This window comes from Equus asinus, chromosome 6, assembly GCF_041296235.1.
Source record: "Equus asinus isolate D_3611 breed Donkey chromosome 6, EquAss-T2T_v2, whole genome shotgun sequence".
NCBI lineage: Eukaryota > Metazoa > Chordata > Mammalia > Perissodactyla > Equidae > Equus > Equus asinus.
In genome coordinates this window covers 14872190-14892943 of record NC_091795.1, presented here as the reverse complement: position 1 = coordinate 14892943, position 20754 = coordinate 14872190, and the positions used below count along the sequence as shown (strand labels likewise).

At 38.2% G+C, this 20754-nt stretch overlaps 2 protein-coding genes across 17 annotated transcripts in view; one reads left to right on the top strand and one right to left on the bottom strand.

Annotated features, from left to right (window-relative positions):
* The window catches only part of EIF5B (eukaryotic translation initiation factor 5B), an 80250-nt gene extending 60816 nt beyond the window's left edge, over nt 1-19434 (top strand). For both annotated transcript variants that reach the window (XM_044772979.2, XM_044772978.2), the window contains exons 13-24: nt 2592-2659; nt 3221-3362; nt 8895-9026; nt 9459-9641; nt 9784-9945; nt 11586-11717; nt 12776-12907; nt 13016-13092; nt 13218-13382; nt 14873-15011; nt 16822-16983; nt 17382-19434. In XM_044772979.2, the coding sequence (XP_044628914.1) occupies nt 2592-2659; nt 3221-3362; nt 8895-9026; nt 9459-9641; nt 9784-9945; nt 11586-11717; nt 12776-12907; nt 13016-13092; nt 13218-13382; nt 14873-15011; nt 16822-16983; nt 17382-17489 (1602 nt within the window). In that variant the 3' untranslated portion in view covers nt 17490-19434. The remainder of the gene's footprint in view (nt 1-2591; nt 2660-3220; nt 3363-8894; nt 9027-9458; nt 9642-9783; nt 9946-11585; nt 11718-12775; nt 12908-13015; nt 13093-13217; nt 13383-14872; nt 15012-16821; nt 16984-17381) is intronic.
* The window catches only part of REV1 (REV1 DNA directed polymerase), a 92071-nt gene continuing 90370 nt past the window's right edge, over nt 19054-20754 (bottom strand). For all 15 annotated transcript variants that reach the window (XM_044772973.2, XM_070511634.1, XM_044772972.2 and 12 more), the window contains 4 exons: nt 20527-20747; nt 20268-20424; nt 19861-19963; nt 19054-19460 (listed from right to left, as the gene is read on the bottom strand). In XM_044772973.2, the coding sequence (XP_044628908.1) occupies nt 19349-19460; nt 19861-19963; nt 20268-20424; nt 20527-20747 (593 nt within the window). In that variant the 3' untranslated portion in view covers nt 19054-19348. The remainder of the gene's footprint in view (nt 19461-19860; nt 19964-20267; nt 20425-20526; nt 20748-20754) is intronic.

Below are 20754 nucleotides of genomic sequence, written 5' to 3'. Positions count from 1 at the left end.
GTTCATGGGTTTGGACCCTGGGTGTGGACCTACACACAGCTCTTCAAGCCATGCTATGGTGGCATCCTACACAGAAAATAGAGGAAGATTGGCACAGATGTTAGCTCAGGGCCACTCTTTCTCACCAGAGTAAATATAAGTAAAAGAAAGCATAAAAAAAAGAAAGAAAGAAAACATTAGGTGTGTAGGAGCTTTCATGTGCCATTTCCTTCCCTCTTGCTTCAAGAGGCAGACACTGTTCTGAAGTTAAAGTATGTCGTTCCCCTCCATCTTTTAACCCTTTTAACCATAGATGTCCATGTTTAAAAAATTCTGTTCCCTTCTCCACTCTCTTTTCCTTCTGTCGAATTGATTATATTTTCTTTATCTCCCTTATTTTCTTTACTTTAGAGACATTCAGTTTATTTATGCTAAATACGACACAATAATAAAAAGATTAATGTGAAGCTTAATGGATTATTAGCACACAGACACCCTTTGTGTCACCCATGTTAGGAGATAGAACTGTACCAGTTAACTCAGAAGCCCTGTATGCCCCTTTCCAATCAAAACCTTCTTCTACCAAGGAGTACCTTTTAAAATAATCTCTACCATTTAAAATGTTAGGGGTTGCAAAGTGTTGATATTCCAATCCCATCATCCATCTTTATTCTCCATAGGTTACTTCTATGGAGAAACTCGACCTGTATCTGTTTGGTTACTCAACAATAGTACGTTTGAGAAAGGCAGAATAAACGCCTCATCCTTTACTTTTACTTTACCCGCTTTTAAAATAAAGAGTGACCAATTTGGTTTGGTTTTGAATTATTATAAACTCATGGATCGAAATGTGTTTACTGTGTTTTAATCCATTTCAGTTATTATTGTGCTCAGTTAGTCCCATCTCTGCCCGGGGGTTGGTTCTTGAGTCTTTTGGATACAATTCTAGTAGTCTTATTATTCTGTTTGCATCCATGCTGTCTGATATAGCAGGATGTTCTAGGCTCATCTTACATGTAACTTGCTCCAGGCCTGGAACTGGGCCTTGTAGATAATTCTCGAGTTTCATTATCACAGAGCAGGTGAAAGTGGTAAATTTAGAACTGAGAAACAATAAATTGATAACTGATACACAGAGCGTGTATTATTAGATACTGGTATCTCCCTTTATTCCTTATTATGTCCTAGCTCTGGATAGAAAGGATCTGTGAGCTTGTGTCTCCAGTGTTTGTTTGTTTGTTTGAGATTGTTTTATGAAGCTTGTTTTCTAGTAGATTCCTAAGGAAAGAATAAAGGGAATAATATTCCTTGAGTTTTTTTAATATTGAAGTGTTACTTTGTGGCCTTCATCTTGGAAAGTCACTTGGCTGCGTGTAAAATCCTTGGTTCACATTCTTTTTTCCCTCAGTAATCTTAAATGTTATTCCAGTTTCTTCTCACACACACAGTATTGCCTTTCAAGTTTGATCACAAGCTGGTTTTCATCCTCTTATAAGTAATGTAATCTTTTTGCATCTTGGTATTGGTTGTTCTGGGTTACTTTTCCAGTTATGTGCTGTTCCATATCAGTGTGTAAATCTTTATTTTTGGATACTTCTTGAATTACAGTTTTTTGAATTAGTAATGTAAAATTTATTTTGATTGTATTTTATCTGGTATTTCTCTGTGTGTTAGTCATTGGGGAATTCATAACAACTTATTTCACCAGTTGCCAGAACTTGAAATCTGACTTTATTTTAGAACATAGTTATAGAGTAAGATTTTTATTAGGCCTGTATTAAAGTTTTCAGGAAAACCTTTATATGACATTTGAATTTTGTTTGTATTCTACACACTGAAGTGGAAATAATTATGGCACTCAGTGAGTGTTTGTTTAAGACCACCAGAATGCAAATTTGAAATATTTTACATTTGAATTATTTTGACCTAGATCAGGAGATAAGATTTTGAAAAATCATTTGAAGATGGACAAAAAGTATAGATAAGCAAAATTTAAAAAGCTGTGTTAGACCTTTGTTGATCAGTGCTGCTCTTTAGGTTAAAAGAGAAAGTCCATATCCATCCTGTTGTGATGTTGTTTCCATTCGTTTATGTACTTTTATCAAGAAAATCGTGTTTATGATGTTATTTGAATAAAACAGGATATGAATTTATTCTTTAATATTTTACGTCAGTGTGGGTAAGTTTTCTTTAAAACACACTTTGGGATATTTTTCAGAGTTTAGAATTGCTTTAAAATTGGACCAGATAGATGTTCCAAATCCTGAGAACCTCTTGCATGTCAGCTTCTTATAGATAATCGCTCTCAGATGACTGCTCTATCATTTGTTTCTTACTAATACTCTGCTCAAATTTAGACTACACCATAGTTTTAAAACCTTAACAAAAGGAATATTTTCTCATTTCATTTTTTTTTTCTGGAAAGCTCCTTTTGATATTAATGAAAATATTAACTGTTATGCTTTGCTGGTTGCCTCACTGACTTTTGAAACAGTTTATTTAGAAAAGGAAGTGGTGATATTTTTAGGTTTTCATGGCAGAATAATTGTTTTGTAAAGAAGCTTTCATTGTTTTGGTTTTCTTAAGCTCTTCTCTTTTCCCACCTTTTCTAGTTTGATAGAGAGAATGTACGGATTCCAGGAATGCTGATTATTGATACTCCTGGGCATGAGTCTTTCAGGTAAGAGCAATTTTAGTCTTTTGTCACCAAACAACTGCTTGCAAACATTAAGTCTAAAAGTTCAACGAGAAGGTCTGACTAGTCATTAATCTTTGGGTAGTGGTTTGAGATCTGTGGTCCCTGTGACTACCAGTCCTCAGCGGTGTCTTACTGATTTAGTAGCATTTTATTTGGATACTTGTTTTTTTATAGAGAGAAGTCTTTTCTGTTTTGAAAGAGCAAATCCTAATACATACCTGGTCTATCTCCTGTGAAACCCATTATAGGTGGAATTTCATCCTGTTGCCTCTTGGCCATATTCCTTAGCGCAAAAAACTTGGTCAGTAAAATTGGCAGAAATATTGGAGTAACCTCTGGAACTAAGTCATTCCAACTGATGTCAGTTCACTGTCTGTCAGATAAGCATTTGGCAAGTTAAGGGCTAATGGCACTTGAATTTAATGCATGTACTTCATTTTGTTCTTTTTGTTTAGGTTTTACAAAGAAATTAAAATTTTAAGTTTAAGTAGAAGTATTGATTCTAAGCTTTCTATTTATGCATCTTCTCCCTCTTTTCAACAGTAATCTGAGAAACAGAGGAAGCTCTCTTTGTGATATTGCTATTTTAGTTGTTGATATTATGCATGGTTTGGAGCCCCAGACAATTGAATCTATCAACCTTCTGAAATCTAAAAAATGTCCCTTTATTGTTGCACTCAATAAGGTAAGCTCTCCTTCTGAAAAATTAAATTGTGAAAACATGCTTCTTAATTTTTTATGTTTAAAAAATATAGTATAACTTTCATGTAAGAAAATGTACTCATGCTAAGTTCATTGTTTTTTGACTAATTTATACACACATATAACCAGCACCATTCAGAATACAGACCATCTCTTTATTCCCAGAATATTCCCTTATGGTTGTTTTTTTAGTGTCCCCTTCTTCAACCCCAAACAAACACTGATCTTCTTTCTGTCACTATAGATTAGTTTTGCTTGTTCTATAATTTCATGTTAATGGAATTATATGGTGTGTAATCTTTTGAGACTGGCATTTTTTACAACTTACATTATTATAAATTTATCCGTGTTGCATATGTCATAGGTTATTCTGTCTTATTGCTGAGTAATCTCTCATTATCTGAGTAGTACCACATGTCCATTTTTCTATTGAAGGACATTTGGATTGATTCCAATTTTAGGTTATTAATGAAGCAGCTATGAACATTTCTATACAAGTCTTTATGTAGACGTTTGTTTTCATTTAGTTTGAGTAAATATTTAGGAATAAAGTTGCTGGGTCATATGGTATGTATATGTTCAACTTTATGAGAAAATGACACATTTTCTCAGAGATTGTACCATTTTACATTTTAACCAGCAATGCGTAAGAGTCCCAGTTTCTGCACATCTGTTTAAAATCCTTTGCTCATTTTTTGTTAGATTGTTGTCTTACTGCTAAATTTTGAGTTCTTTATATATTGTCTGTATAAGTCAGTTCTGTGTATTGTAGATACATTCTTGTAGTCAAGGACTTGGTTTTTCATTTTTTTGATGTGATTTGAAGAGCAGAAAGTTCTAATTTTTACAATTTATGAGAAATATTTTATAATTTGTGTTTCTTGTGTTCTATATAAGTAATCTTTTCCCACCACAAGTTCATGAAAGTTTTCTCCAGTGTTTCTAGATATTTAACATTTAGATCTGTGATGTTTTCAGTTAATTTTTGTGCATGGTGTAACGTAAGAGTCAAGGTTCACCTTTTTCCGTATCAGTTGAAAACTCTTTATTGAAAAGATTATATTTTACCTGTAGAGTTACTTTGGAATCTTTGTTGAAAATTAATTGACCATGTACGTATGTCTGTTCTTGGTGTGTATCTCCTCTTCCATTGACCTATATGTCCATCCTTATGCCACTACTACCCTGTCTTGATTATTGTAGTTTCCTAGTAATGTCTTGAAAGCAGGTAGTGGTAAAGTCTTCAACTTTTGCTTCTCAAAATTGTTTTGGTTATTTTAGGGTCTTTGAATTTCCATATAAAGTTCAGAATCAGCTTCTTAGCTTCTACAAAAAGCCTTCCAGGATTTTGATTGGGATTGTATTTAATCTGTAGATAAATTGTAGAATTGACATTTTCTAAAAAGTTGTCTTCTGATCAATGAACATGAAATCTCTCTACATTTACTTAGGTCTTCTTTACTTTCTCTTGGCAATATTTTATAGGTTCATTGTCCATGTGTTGGACATATTTTTCTGTATTTATCTCTAGTATTTCATGGGTTTGATGCTCTTGTAAATAGCATTTTTAAAACGTGGGTTTCTAATTATTTGTCACTTTTATATAGAAATAACAGTTGATTTTTATATATTGACTTTTTATCTTCTGACCTTGTTAAATTCACTGATTAGGCCTAGTAGCTTCTTTTGTAGATCATCTGAGATTTTTTATATAAATGATTGTTATCTGCAAATAAAGGCTGTTATACTTTTTCCCTTATCTGTATGCTTTGTAAATTTTTTTTTCCTTACTGCACTAACTACACCTTCTAAAACAATGTTGAATAGGAGTGATGACAGGTATTCTTGCCTTCTTCCTGATCTTAGGGGTATAAAGTGCTCAGTCTTTCACCACTGAGTATGTCTTCTGTAGATTTTTTTGTAGATGCACTTTATTAAGTTGAGGAAGTTCCCTTCTATTCCTAGGTTGCTTAGAGTGTTTTTTGATTTTTTTGAAGTCATGAATTTTTGTAGATTTTTGTTAGATGCTTATTCTGCATCTCTTGAGATCTTCACATGGCTTTTCTCCTTTATTTTGTAACAACATGCATTGCTGTTGATATTTTGCGGGGGGCTTTGCTAACTTTTTGTTATTAAGACTTTATTTTTTTTAGAGCAGTTTAAGGTTCACACCGAAATTGAGGGGGAAGTACATAGCTTTCCCATATGTCCCTGCCTCCACACATGCACAGCCTGCCCCGTTTTCAACGCTCCCTCCCAGGGTGGTACATTTGTTAACAATTGATGAACGTACACCAGCATATCATTATCACCCAAAGCCCATAGTTTACATTAGGGGTCACCCTTGGAATTGTATATTCTATGGGTTTGGACAAATGTATGATGACACGTATCCATCATTATGGTATCATGCAGAGTAATTTCACTGCCCTAAAGATCCTCTGTGTTCTGCCTATTCATCCTTTCACCTCCCACCCCCTGGCAACCACTGATCTTTTTAGTGTCTCCATAATTTTGGGTTTTCCAGAATGTTATATAGTTGGAATCCTACAATATGTAGCCTTTCCAGATTGTCTTCTTTCACTTAGTAATATGCATTAAAGTTTCTTCCATGTATTTTCATGTCTTGATAGCTCATTTTTTTTAATGCTGAATAATGTACCATTGTCTGGATGTACCACAGTTCATTTATCCATTCACCTACCAAAGGACATCTTGTTGGTTTCCAAATTTTGGCAGTTATGAATGAGGCTGCTGTAAACATCCATTTTGTGTGTGTGTGCAGGTTTTTGTGTGGGCATACATTTTCAGCTCCTCTGGGTAAATACCAAGGGAGCGTGGTGGCTGGATCATATGCTAAGAGTATGTTTAGTTTGTAAGAAACTGCCAGTCTTCCAAAGTGGTCATAGCATTTTGTATTCCCACCAACAATGAATGAGAGTTCCTGTTGCCTCCCCATCCTCACCATCAGTTAGTGTTATAAGTGTTTTGGATTTTGGCCATTCTAATAGGTGTGCAGTGATATCTTGGTGTTTTAATTTTGTATTTCCCTGGTGACATAAGATGTAGAACCTCTTTTCATGTTCTTATTTGTCATCTGCATATCTTTGGTGGTGTCAAGCTCTTTGGCCTGTTTTTTAATTGGATTCTTTGTTTTCTTGTTGAGTTTTAAGAGTTCTTTGTACATTTTGGATACAATTCCTTTATCAGATGTATCTTTTGCAAATATTTTCTCCCAGTCTGTGGCTTGTCTCAGTCTCTCTTTCGCAGAGTAGAAGTTTTTAATTTTAACGAAGTCCAGCTTATCAATTCTTTCTTCCACAGATGGTGCCTTTGGTGTTGTATCTAAATGGTCATTATCATAGCTGAAGTCATCTAGGTTTTCTCCTATGTTATCGTCCAGTTTTAGAATTTTGTGTTTTACATATTGGTCTGTGATCCATTCTGAGTTAACTTTTCTGAAGGGTGTAAGGTCTGTGCCTAGATTCAGTTGTTTATGTGTGCATGTGCAGTTGTTCCATTTTTTAAATGTTAAACCAAGCTTGCATTATTGGAATAAACCCCATTTGGTCATGATGTATTAGATTTTTCATATGTTGCTGGATTTGATTTGCTAATTTTTTGTTAGAGATTTTTGTGTCTGTATTGGTGAGTGATTTTGGTTTGTAGTTTTCTTATTATGTCTTTTGTCTAGTTTTGATATCAGAGTAATGTTGGCCTCATAAGATGAGTTGAGAAGTATTTTCTCCTTTATTTTCTGAGAGAGTTTGTATGGAAATGATATTTCTTCTTTAAGTGTTGGGTAGAATTCACCAGTAAAGCCACATCAACATGTAATTTCTTAAGTAGATGGAGGTTACTTAAGATTTTTGTTTTTCCTTTGTCACTGTAGAAGTTTGTATTTTTCAGAGAACGAGCTTTTGGTTTTATTGATATTCTCTATTGTTTGTCTATTTTGTATTTTATTGATTTCCATTGTTAATTATATTGTTTCCTTCTTTCTATTTACTTTTGTTTTCATTTGTTCTTTTTTTCCAGTTTCTTAAGGTGGAAGCTTAGATTGTTCATTTCAGATGTGTTTTTCTTTTCTAATATAAGCATTGAAAAGTATGCCTAGCCCTGTTAAAAGCTCTTCTTAGACATGTTGTGGTTTTATTACCATTTAGCTCAAACTATTTTCTGAATATTTTTACTTGATATAGAATTCTAGGTTTAAAAAATATTTTTTCTTTATCATCATTGCTTTCTGGCTTTTATCTCTGGTCATTCTTTGTTCCCCTGTAGGTAGGTAGTGTGTCTTTTTTTCTTTGGCTGCTTTTAAGACTGTTTTCTCTTAAGGATTTCATCAATAAGATTATCTAATAGTTTTATTTCTTGTGTTTGTGTTTGATTTCTTACTTGGGTTTGATTTTCTTAGATTTATAGATTTATGGTTTTCATCAATTTTTTAAAATTCTTGGTTGTTATTAGTTCAGATATTTTGCTGCTCTCTTTTCTCACTTCCTCTTTTTAAGTCTTTGATAGAATTCTAGGACTTTCTGGAACTTGAGTTACTTCTCGTAAGGGTGTCCCATAAGTGACCGAAGTGGTTTTTTTCCTCTATCATCCTTGTTTCTCTGTATGCTTCAGTTGGGATGGTTTTTATTGCTATATCTTGAAGGTCACTAATCTTTTCTTTGCAATATGCAATTTGCTGTTAAGTTCATCCAGTGAATTCTTCATTTCAGATTATGTGTATTTTTTAGCTTTACAAGTTTTATGTTTTTCCTTTAAAGCCATTGCATATATTTATAAAAACTGTTTTAAGGACCTGACATGTTAATTTTATCATCTTTGTCATTTCTGGGTCTGTTTCTACTTTCTGATTTTTTTCCTTAGTAGCATTCAGGTTGTTCTAGTTTATATTACCACCCTAGACTGAACCAAAAGATTATACTTTCTTTTTGTTTTTACTATTAATAATTTCCTCTCTATACCAATTTATCACTCTTTTGAAAAGTGAGGAAATATAGATTATTTGATTAACTAAACAGATTAAATCCTAATTCGGGCAATAAAACAACTAAAATGGGTTATTCTGTGAGATAGGACATAATTATTTTTTTCTGTTTTCTCATATATAATTTTTTTGGTAATGGTACTTGCTGTAATTAGTCCTTGTTCCTGTCTGCTACTTAACAAAACCATTTTAGAATTCCAGCAACATATGTCAATAGTCCTAGGATAGTTCTGGAATTTCATCTTTTGCAAACAAATGGCAGCCTCTCATAAACTGGTTGGAGGCCAATGGACAGCATTTACCTCAGCAGCTTCTAGTTTAAGAGGGGATGCAGGTAAGCAGGCTGTCAGAGGCTTTTGGTACAATAAAATATCTGAATAATTCACACTCTTCTGGATGTATGTAACATACATTAGGAATTTTCTGGAGCTTTAACCTTAATTAAACTCCTGAGTGTTCTGAATGTTTTAGAGATGTTTTGTATGAAAAAAACAAAAAACAAAAACCTTTTCCCAGATTGATAGGTTGTATGATTGGAAAAAGAGCCCTGACTCTGATGTGGCTGCTACTTTAAAGAAGCAGAAAAAGAATACAAAAGATGAATTTGAGGAGCGAGCAAAGGCTATTATTGTGGAATTTGCACAGCAGGTAAGAAAGCTTTCCCTTCTTTATGAAGAGCCTATATCATAGAATATTCGTTCTTTTATTACATTGTCTTTCTAATAAAGTCAGCATTTTCATTAATACTGCTTCTGTTCCCGTATTAATGGCAATTAGTGTTTTTCATTCTTTTCTCTTATCCCTTTTTGTTTTAAAATCAGAAAGCTGATATTTCAAAGATCTCTCTCTGGAGTCTGAATGTTTAAATTTTAGAAACGGAGTTGACCTGGAAAGAAACTACTTTTCTGTAATATAAATAATACCTACACGATATGCATATCTTTTCTTGAGTGTTTTCGAGGAGTTTCAGAATGATTAGCCATTTGTTCATCCAGCTCCTTCCTAGTTAGTTGTTCCTGTTCTGAATGCCTCCTTTCACAGCTTGGCCTTTTGGAATGATTTTGCTTTTTATGCCTCTAGGGTTTGAATGCAGCTTTGTTTTATGAGAATAAAGATCCCCGCACTTTTGTGTCTTTGGTACCTACCTCTGCACATACTGGTGATGGCATGGGAAGTCTGATCTACCTTCTCGTTGAGTTAACTCAGACCATGTTGAATAAGAGACTTGCGCACTGTGAAGAGCTGAGAGCCCAGGTGATGGAGGTAATGGTCAGCTTTACAGTTTATCGCCGTCCACTTTTTTTTTAACAGAGTTCTTGGGTGGGGATGTTTATTACTTTTAGATTTAATCAACAATATTGGATTGTAGCGTATCTTTCATTCCTTTTGCGATAATATCTTCTAGGTTAAGGCTCTTCCAGGAATGGGCACCACTATAGATGTAATACTGATCAATGGGCGTTTGAAAGAAGGAGATACAATTATTGTTCCTGGTGTAGAAGGGCCCATTGTAACTCAGATTCGAGGCCTCCTATTACCTCCTCCTATGAAGGAATTACGAGTGAAGGTAGGTGTTGACACGTGGGGACTGTACAGTGTTTAGAAGTTTGGCTGAGGTCACTTCCTCACTGTGAGAGCTGCTTGGCTTAATAAACAACACACACCCCTCACTCCTCATTTCATTTTAGATGTCTTCATACAGGAGGGACCATCAGTCAGAGTGGAGATGTGTGAACGTTCTTATATACCATCTAAGCTTCTCATAAAAATTAAAGTTCATTGTTTTGGGTCTACACTGCTAACTAGTTTTTCATTGACTTTTTTATTGTGAAATAAAACATTCATGCAGAAAAGTACACAAAACAGAGGAAAAGTTTAACAAATTTTTATGAAGAAAAAATTTAGGAAGCAGACCAGATCAAGAAGCAGAACATTGCGGGGCCGGCCGGGTGGCGCAGCAGTTAAGGTTGCACATTCCACTTCAGTGGTCCCGGGGTTCACTGGTTTGGGTCCCAGGTACAGACATGGCACCACTTGGCATGCCATGCTGTGGAGGGCGTCTCACATATAAAGTAGAGGAAGGTGGGCACAGATGTTAGCTCCGGGCTAATCTTTCTTAAAAAAAAAAGCAGAACATTGCTGACAACCCAGAAGCCCTCTATGTGCCGCCTCCTGATCTTTGCTCCCTCCAGCTCCCTAAAAGTTCGCCATGCCTTCCATCGTTAGGATAGTGACTAATAGCCTTGCTGTTTTTCCTGTTTAATGGTTTTAATACGTGAGAGTGCACCCCTAAAAATATGTATGGACTTCATATAAATGGAGTTAGTTAATCTCAGTGTGTTCCTTTGTATCAGGCTTCTTTCAGTCAAAAAATAACTTTAAGATTTATCCATGTTGCTGCCTATAGCTATAGTTTGTTTTTGTTGTTGTCTAGTATTCCATTGCATGACTGTATCATGGTTTATTTATCTCTTCTCCTATTGATGGAAAGAGTACCCTATCTCCAGTTGTTAAATTTTCTTATTACCAACAACGCTGTTGCTACAAAAGTTCTTGTGTTATCTCCTGGTGCACTTGTGCAGATTTCTCCAGGGTCTCCACCTAGGACTGGATTGCTCAGTTATTGCTTATGCTTAGCTCCAGTTTTACTAGGTCAGGCCATGCTCTGGTCCACAGTGAATGTAACAAGTTATATGTAAACTGGAGGATAAAGTATACTCTATACTTCACATCTTCATTAGCTGTTTGCTGTTAGACTTTTAAATTTATCCCATTCTGGTGGGTATGTGGCTCATTCTTGTTTCAGTTGGCACTTGCCTGATTGAAATATGGTTGCTCATTATTTTCTTTGTTGGATTAGCCAGATTTCCTCCTCTGTAAAATGCCCGTTGTGCTCAGGCATTGTCAATTTTTATTACGGATTTATAGGAGTTGTTTATATAATCAGGACACTAGTCTGTTAGTGTTTTGTGTGTATCGCAGCATCTTCTACTCTGTGATTTTTTAGTTTTTCTATGGTCTCTTGAAAAACAAATACTTAATTTTAATGTTGAATTTTTCAGTGTTTTGTGTTTATTGCTTTTTTTGTGTCTGGTTTAAGAAATATTTGCCTTCCCCAAGGTCACGAACATAATTGCCTCTTACATCATCTCATTATGCTAGGCACTTTTCAAATAAATGTGGTAACAAATGGTGTGATCTCTGTAGAACCAGTATGAAAAGCATAAAGAAGTAGAAGCAGCTCAGGGGGTGAAGATTCTGGGAAAAGACCTGGAGAAGACATTGGCTGGCTTACCCCTCCTGGTGGCTTATAAAGAAGATGAAATCCCAGTGCTTAAAGTAAGTTATTTTATTTTATTTTTCTTCCAAAGACATCAGAGTTCTGTCATGTATCTGTAGGGCACATGCTGGGAATGCTGAATGAGTACCTTTGTCTTTGTGAAGCCTCATCTGGTGGCCTTTTAGCAAATAGTTGATGCTTTTAAATTACTTCAGTCTGTACAACCATATAAATTGGTATAAATAATATTTGTATACGCTGGAATTCTAAAATAATACATTTTATTTAAATAAAAAGCTAATCAAAATCTAGACGTTGTTTATGTTTTATTTTAGATACTGCAGTATGTAGACAGAACTAAAGAAAATCTTATTGGGGCCTAGGAGTCATTTTAAAGCCTGTCTGCCTGTTTGTAGGAGCAGAAGGCTCACAGGAGCCCAGCGTAGTTTCACAAAAGCAACTGTGAGCCATAGTTTATGTATTCACTTGCCAAGGAGAAGATACTGCTCACGGCACACGGCTCATCTAGTGTGTGGGGACTCCCATCATTCCTTAGGCAGCAGCAGGTCCCTGCCATCAGCAATCAGCCAGTGTAGGGCCAGTGAGGACAGGGCAGGCTCCTTCTTCCCCAGTCCTGAGTACAGCATAGACTTCTGCGTTTTTAACGGCATCAACATAAGGTGGTCTTACCTATTTCTGGTCAAAATCTCTTCATCTCAGAGGACCAGTGACGGGGACGGGCTGCTGAGATTAGGGTGTTTCTGGTTAAGATAGTCAAGCAGAGCCTTTGGGCCACCGTAACATGTTATTTTATGTAGTACTTTTAACTGACAAGAGATTCTTCTTACTTCATTCCGCTCATCCATCTACCTTATTTGCCACATAGAGCAGAGGTTAAGTATATTTCAACATTTATAAATCTACAGAGGTGAAGTGGGATACAGCTCAGATGGAGCCCCTAAACGGTCTCCTCCATTCCAGCACAGATTCTGCTGTGCCTTGCTCTTGGTTTCATATTTTCAGGTGAATATTTAATCAAAAAGAGAAGCAGTTAAATTCTAGGCTGCTGATGATAGAGATGTATTTACAACCTTGTCAAATCTAATTTCTTTTCAAGGATGAATTGATCCATGAGTTAAAGCAGACACTAAATGCTATCAAATTAGAAGAAAAAGGAGTGTATGTCCAGGCATCTACACTGGGATCTTTGGAAGCTCTACTTGAATTTCTGAAAACATCAGAAGTGCCCGTAAGTAACCACATCCAACCCCACGACAGCCAGTGGTAGTCAGTGGTTTGTGGTGCTGTTTCTGTTAACTGACACAGGCAGTTAAACTCGGAAACTCTCTTTCTCCAGTATGCAGGGATTAACATTGGTCCAGTCCATAAAAAAGATGTTATGAAGGCTTCAGTGATGTTGGAGCATGATCCTCAGTAAGTAATTTCCCTTCTGCTACGAAGGCTTTCCTATTACCTGCCCATTTTCTTGAAACTGTCCTTTATGATATACTCTCTTTTACTGGATGGTCTTTGATGTGTTTTATGTTTTAACCTTTTAGGTATGCAGTAATTTTGGCCTTTGATGTGAGAATCGAACGAGATGCACAAGAAATGGCTGACAGTTTAGGAGTTAGAATTTTTAGTGCAGAAATTATTTATCATTTATTTGATGCCTTTACGAAATATAGACAAGACTACAAGAAACAGAAACAAGAAGAATTTAAGTAAGTTGGTGATTTTACTTACATTGGATCTTTGGTAAGGAAGTTGATTATTTGAGAATTACCAAATCCAGAAAGGTGTGTAGACACAAAGGATGGTATCCTCTCATCTACCAGAGCCTGAAGTGCTGTGTGATAAACCACAAACTCTGCCCAGCCAAGACATCCCAGCAGTGTGTGAACATATCTTCTCTAGCCTTTCTGTTTATTATTTACTTTTCAATTTGGCAGACCTAGATCTCATTGATGAGTGAGTAGATCCTGCGTTTGGGGACTTTATCTTGTTGGAGTTCCTTATGTGGGATTGCATGGAATGGAAGTAACAAAATTAGTGTGTGGAAAGTTAGGAAATGAAACGAGGTGAGGCATTCCGTGGGAGAAAAGCTCCTTCCTCCAGCCAGCCTCACCGAGTGCCCAGTGTAGGTGGCACTGCTGCAAGTGCTGAAGAAGTCAGCAGGGACCCTGACCAGTTTCCCTCCTGGAGCTCACAGGACGGACAAGCGATAGACACATGAGATGTGGGGATAAGTGCTCAGAAAGTGAAATGAAGTAGGGAATGGCCTAGATGAGCAGACAAGAGCTGTGACTGACAATGTGGTTGGGGGGGCGGCTCATCTCTGTCAATCTGTCATTCAAGTAGGGATCTGAAGAGAATGAAGCGAGCCACCCAGACACATGGGCAGTGTCCAGGCGGAAGGACAGCACTTGCAGGCTGGATTGGGTTCAGAAGTGGAGGCAGCCACACCGAACCTCAGGGAGGGAGTGGTAGGACTCGTGTCGAGTAGGACCCTGAGGCCAGGGGAAGGGTTTCAGGGAGTTGGTGATAAGAGCTTGTCAGGAGGCTCCCATCGTCCAGGCTCAGACCAGTGACTAAGGGCAGTGATGGCTCAGTCTGGGGTACATTTACAGTAAAGCTGATTGGTCAATACTGGATTTAGATTGGGATATGCTCACTTTAGATCATGAAACCTGAAGTGAAAAGAATTCAGTTTAAGAAGACTCCTAGAACCTCGTAAAGTACTTTAAGCATATGCTTGAGAAGCAGGGAAAGAGTGGCCTTATGGATCAATTGATTTGGGAACATGGTGGAGAAAAGGAGGATATGGTTTGATGCCTGTGCGGTCCCCAGAGTAGACCACACATGTGCCACAGGACGCTCCTGACAGTAGCTCCCATCGATTTCTGAGCCCCGTCTTTATGGGCAGGGCTCAGCCTTGTAGTCTGGGCACAGAAGGCTCCGGTGGCACAGCTTCTTTAAGACTTGGGAAGCAACGGAACGGAAAGGGGGACGACAGGGTGGAGGGAGAACGACGCACAAGAAGGGAGCTGTGGACGGCAGCACTCACAGAAGGCCAGCTGCAGCGGCCTTCCTGCTGCTCTGCCAGCACTGAGGAAGGCTGCTTTGATCTAATGGGAGAAGCCTCTATCTATTGTTTAATATTTAAGTGATTTTCTAAGCTTAAAAGTTACTGGGTTTTCTTTTTTCCTTTTAGGCACATAGCAGTATTTCCCTGCAAGATGAAAATCCTCCCTCAGTATATTTTCAATTCTCGAGATCCAATAGTGATAGGAGTGACTGTGGAAGCAGGTCAGGTGAAACAGGGGACACCCATGTGCGTCCCTAGCAAAAATGTAAGTTCTGATAGTACCTTTAAAAAAAGTGTCATCTCTTAAAGCAGTAAATGGGAGTCCCAGGATGGTGACAAACACAAACTTAAATCAAGCAGAGCTTGTCATCTTCTGTAACTGGTACTTCAGTTTCACTAAATATCAGTTTTCCTTAATCAGTGTTGATTCTTAGTACCTGGTATCAGTGCTGCAGTTAGGGAAAGTTGCGAGTTACTTTGAATTCTTTCCCCCTTTTAAAAACATTTTTGAAGTTTCAAGCCTAGGGAAAAGCTAGGGAAAAGAATAATAAACACTCCTATTCCTTCCCTCTAGATTAGCATCACACCTAAGGAAAACGAACAGTTCACTCTCGTACACTTTACAGTCCTCATTCACATTTCACCAGTCGTTCCAAAACTGTCTGTAATAATTCCGCCTGCTGACCTGGTCCAGGATCCCTTCAAGGTGCACTGCATGTGGTTATTATGTGTTTTAGTCTCAATCAGGAATAGTCTCCCATTCTTTTTGTAGAGTCCAGACCAGTTATTTTGCAGATTTCTCAATTTAGATTTGTCTGATTGTCTCCTCATGACTAGATATAAGGAAATTGGAAAGGATACTACACACATAAGTACTGCCTGCCGTGTGTCTTGCGCACACATAGGTGGTCTCAGTGTTGGTGATGCTAACTTTGATTATTGGGGAAGGTGCTATCTGCTGAGCATCTCCATTAGAGGTAGATCTTTCTCCTTTTGTAATTACTAAGTAATCTCTGGGGTACTTCCAACTCCCTGTGAATATCCTGTTTCTCAACAGGCTTTATCCTAATAGCTTTAGTAACCACTAGCAATCCTTGCCTAAGTCAATTATTACATAAATGGTTGTGAAATTGTGATTCCTCCCCCTCCCCAGTCTGTAAAGAACCTTCCTTCCGTTACCAATACTTTTGATACCCCAATGATCCAGTTTGGTCAGTGGGAGCCCATTCAAGCCGGCTACTGTGTCCTTGCCACATAGCACTTGGAGCGTTTTTCTTCCTTTCTGGTGCAGCAAGATGCTCCAGGCTCACCAGGTACTTTCCCAGCCCCAGACCTGGTTCCTTTAGTGGGAAATGGCACTGAGAAGTCATCTGAGCACCGTGACTTGTTGTGTCTGGGAGTCGTTGCTTCTGTACTGTTTTAGTGGGCTGAGCTAAGACGTTTATGGGCAGTAGTTATTTCCTGTAGGGCTTTTGCCAAACCAAACTCTGTTTCCACTTACTTTCCTGTATCTCTTCATAAGGCAGCGCACAGAGTGGGTTTTCCCCCCCTCAAACTATAACTGAGATGAGGTCACTCACAACTCTCACCCTCAGGATGAAATGCAGAGTTCTTACTGCGGCCTATAAGGCCCCATGAGTTGTCCCTGGCTGCCTCTGACGTCATCCCCTTGCTCCTCACCCCCTTCTTCACCACACCGACCACTCCACGCTCATTCCTGATTCAGAACTTTTGTGCCTGTTCTTCCCTCTTAATTTGGCACCTGTCACAGGAATGGATAAAGCTGAAACAGCAAACTACATTGGGTTAACAGAGCACTTTTCAAGTGCCCCAAAGCACAGGAGTGATCTGCTTTTGTCCTCACACCATGTTGTGAAGGGCAGAGGGGAGGGGCCGGTTCACACCTCGCTTACCAGTGAGGAGGTTGCACTGTGGGGACTGAAGTGAGGAGGGAGGGCTGCAGCGCCAAGGCTTTCCGGCTGGTGCCTTTGCTCATTTGATTTCAGCTGTCCACAGTGCTTGTGACAGGCATGATTCCTCTGCCTTACATTGCAGTTTCTGTTCTTATTTTGCAGTTTGTTGACATTGGAGTAGTCACAAGTATTGAAATAAACCATAAACAAGTGGATGTTGCAAAAAAGGGACAAGAAGTCTGTGTCAAAATAGAACCTATCCCTGGGGAATCTCCCAAGATGTACGGGAGACATTTTGAAGCTACAGACATCCTTGTCAGTAAGGCAAGTATCTCCGTGCAAGTGGCCTCGTTGTCAGACAGCGGGGAGTCAGCTCTTCTCTGGTTACCCTTACTCAGGAGCACTGAAGTTTGAACTTTTAGAATCTGATGGGACTTAGATTGTTCCTTAGGGTTTGGTGTGTAGTATGGCCTTGTCTTTGCTGAGGAAGGTGCTTCCTGACAGTGCCCGCTGGGACTCCTAGGTCCCCTTCTGCCTAACTCACATAACAGATGTGATGCTGGGATTCTGCTCCTCTCGAAGGCAGGCAAGTGCTGCCTTTATTTCTCCCTAAGCTTTCTTTGTAAGGAGCAGCATCTGGTGACAGACTACAGGGCCACATGGTTTTCTTGGGCACTTGTCTGAACATTTTGTTTACCCTGTTTGTGTCTCGGGAATTGCAGATTAGCCGGCAGTCCATCGATGCCCTCAAAGACTGGTTCAGAGATGAAATGCAGAAGAGTGACTGGCAGCTTATTGTGGAGCTGAAGAAAGTATTTGAAATCATCTAATTTTTCCACATGGGACAGGAATTGGAGAAAATGCAATATTATGTTGTAACATCACCAAGAAAAACAAGAAAAAATGGAATGGATGTAATCTGGACACTGATGAACTTAAGTATGGAAGGAAAAAAATAGGTGTATACAATGTTTTCCATGAGAAACCAAGAAACTTACACTGGTTTGACAGTGGTCGATTACATGTCCCCACGGTTCCAACGTGCCTGTTCACTCGCCCAGCCCTCCTCTACTGGCTGCTGTTTTCAAGTCTGCCCTTCCCCAAATTTGGATTTTTATTACAGATCTCAAGCTCTTTGAATTTTATACTGATTAAATCAGTACTGCAGTATTTGATTAACCAAGCTTCTGCAGATTTTGTGATTCTTGGGACTTTTTTGATGTAAGAAATACTTATTTATGCATATCCTTCCCACAGTGATTTTTTCCAGCATTCTTCTGCCATATGCCCTTAGAAATTTTTTAAAATAGAAAATTAGGCATTCTGATATTTCTTTCTTCGCTTTGTGTGAAACCATGGTGTAAAGCCTAGCTGGCTGCTCTTTACTGCTTGTATAGTCGAGAGTCCACTGTAATCAGCACAATTCTGAACTTCCAATAAAGAAAACATTCACCAGTAAGCTCTGTTAGGCCTCAACCTTAGCGCAGCTTCTCTCCCATGAGTCATCCTCCTCGGTTCAGCTCGTTCTTTTAAGGACAAGGACTGTGAACTAGCATATCTTGTGTACTAGCACATGTTAACATTAGGAACTTTTATACAGCAATCTTGGTCTATATTTTATCCTAGAAAATTCTCTTATGCATACATTTTCTGATGAGACAATCAATAGGGACTTGATTAACTATTTGGGCTTAGTGCTTCTTTCTAAGTTGTTGCAGAAACATCATAATGATTATTTGTATGAGTAATCTGACTGTAGCTAGTTTTATGGTTTTCCTGAAGAATGTAGGAAGTGGGTCCACAGGAGGATATATACTCCTTCCCAATGTAAGAAATCTCTTCACGTGAGATTCTTGTAACAATCTCTAATATCTGACTGACTACCTGTCAGTGTTTGAAGAAAATGTTCCCAAGTATTCACTGGCATAGAATTATAACCTATATTTTTAAAGTGTTAGAGTATAACATAGTATAGAAAAATACTTTATATACATCTGAGAATCTGTACCATTCTTCATTATTATTCAAGTTTCTCAAGGGCCAGTAGAGGCAAAAACACCTCTAAACCATCTGTGGGACATAATTTTCCTAGGAAAAAATTCAATTTTTTGTGTGTGTGTTCTAATTCAAAATAATGTAAATTCCTCTACTTGGAAGAAGTAAAGAAGATTTTCGTAACATGCTCATGTGTTCATGCTTGGGGACAAGAATGGTAAGATTGTTCAGAAGCTCTACCCCTGCTTGGAACGAGCAGACTCCCAGTCTGGGGCCTCAGGAAATTTCACAGATTAGCAGGGAGCCTGTAAGAGTCTGGCTTGAGGGTTTTCAGCCTTTAAGTGTAATCAACAGTTCAGCATTTGCTTCCTAAAGGAGTCACAAAAAGGAGCCTGTACAAAATATACATACAGTTCTTTATTAAACAACTGTAAACACTTCACTGTAAAAATCCATAAAACTTTATAAACAAACATTTTGTAAATAGAATCTATACTACAGTAAAAGAATTAACACAATTATTTACATGCAATACTGACAAATTTGGCACTTATTGAAAAGAAATGTACAAAACACTTGCTTAAAAAGAAATTTAAAATTATAAAAACTCAGAGCGTTACTATCATGCACTTTGCAAAGACCTCACAAGCACTTATGGCACAGCTAGTGGCGAGCACCAGGCTCCCGGTCCTGTTTACGTCACTTTCAATGTGCTTCCGTACGTCTGTTGTAAAACCACCTGAACATTGTCAAGAATAAAGTCAAATGCCATATTCCAAACCGATTCCACCGACTGCTGCATCAACCTGAGGGTGGGAAGAAGAGACAGTCAGGGAAGACGGTCCTCCTCCAAGGATCAGGGTAACATTTGCTTAGGGCTTAAGGGTTTTAACATTTTTACCTGAGAAGCAATTTTAGAAAAAAAGCCCCAACACTCAAAAGTACTTAGTATGGTTTTAAACTATATAACCCTCAAGGGGAAAAATCTCATTTTGACTGTCTTTACTCCCCAGTCAATATTATGGCATTGCTTTCTCTGGGATTCAAAATAAAGGACATCCCTTTTTTCTTAACCCTAAAGAGTATAGTCAACACAACCGATTGCCAGAAGGGGTTAAAACTTGCTCAGCACCTCACCTCCCTCAGTCAGTCCGTCCACTGTGACATGCCAAATTTTTCCTTTTGATAAAAGTACTGAATAATTACCTTTTCATGTATTTTATAACTAGGTCCAGTTTTTCCAAATCTTTTTCCTCTATTAGATCAGTACAGTATTTCACAACTTGCAGAATGTCTTCTTCCATTGGATCTAGAAAGGGGGAAAACCTCAAATGAGGACCAGCCTATCTTTCTGAAGGAGAAAGTGCTCTGTGGGGATAAAGGCAAACTGCATTTCTACAGCTACACCACTGACTAGAGCTATCAAACGAACAGTCCGTGCTAGGAACTTTTCAAAGCCAGCCCCGGAGTTTAAAAGGTTAGGGGGTAGCTGGCTGGAATTTATTCGATTTAGAAAAATGAGTTCCATCTACACAGTTGAGTCTGTTCATGCTCTGAAATCACAGGACCATTACATCTGAGCCTCTGGCCATCTTACCACCAGCCAAGCCAACCTGAAATGGTAGTTATCCACTCTTTGAGCAAGGTCTTCACATCACTGAACTCCACAGCTCCCGCTAGGTTAGGTGCCGGGGGTCTAGCACAGTCGGGTGGGACAGGCTGCAAACCAGGAAGGCCTGGCGCACCTGAAGTGGAAGCGGAGGGTTCTCCCTGTAAGAAAACAAATGAGGAAAAAGTGCAATATTTACATAATATCAAGTACATTAAGATCTGATAAAAGGTCAAAGTTGAGAAAATAGAAAAAAATTTTACCAGAGGTTTCTCAGAAGCAGGACCTTCATATTTTAAAAACCCATCAATAAATTTCTGGGGACTCCCACAGGCTCCTGGCAGAGTTTTTGCAGGACTATTAAGCAGCTTGTTTTTCAAAGGACTCTGAATCTTCTTGAGGGGACTGACAGGACTTTTTTTCTTGTTTCTTTTCTTTTCTTTCACTGCTGCTGGTTTTAGCTGAAGTAATGGATTCTTTGACACTAAAAG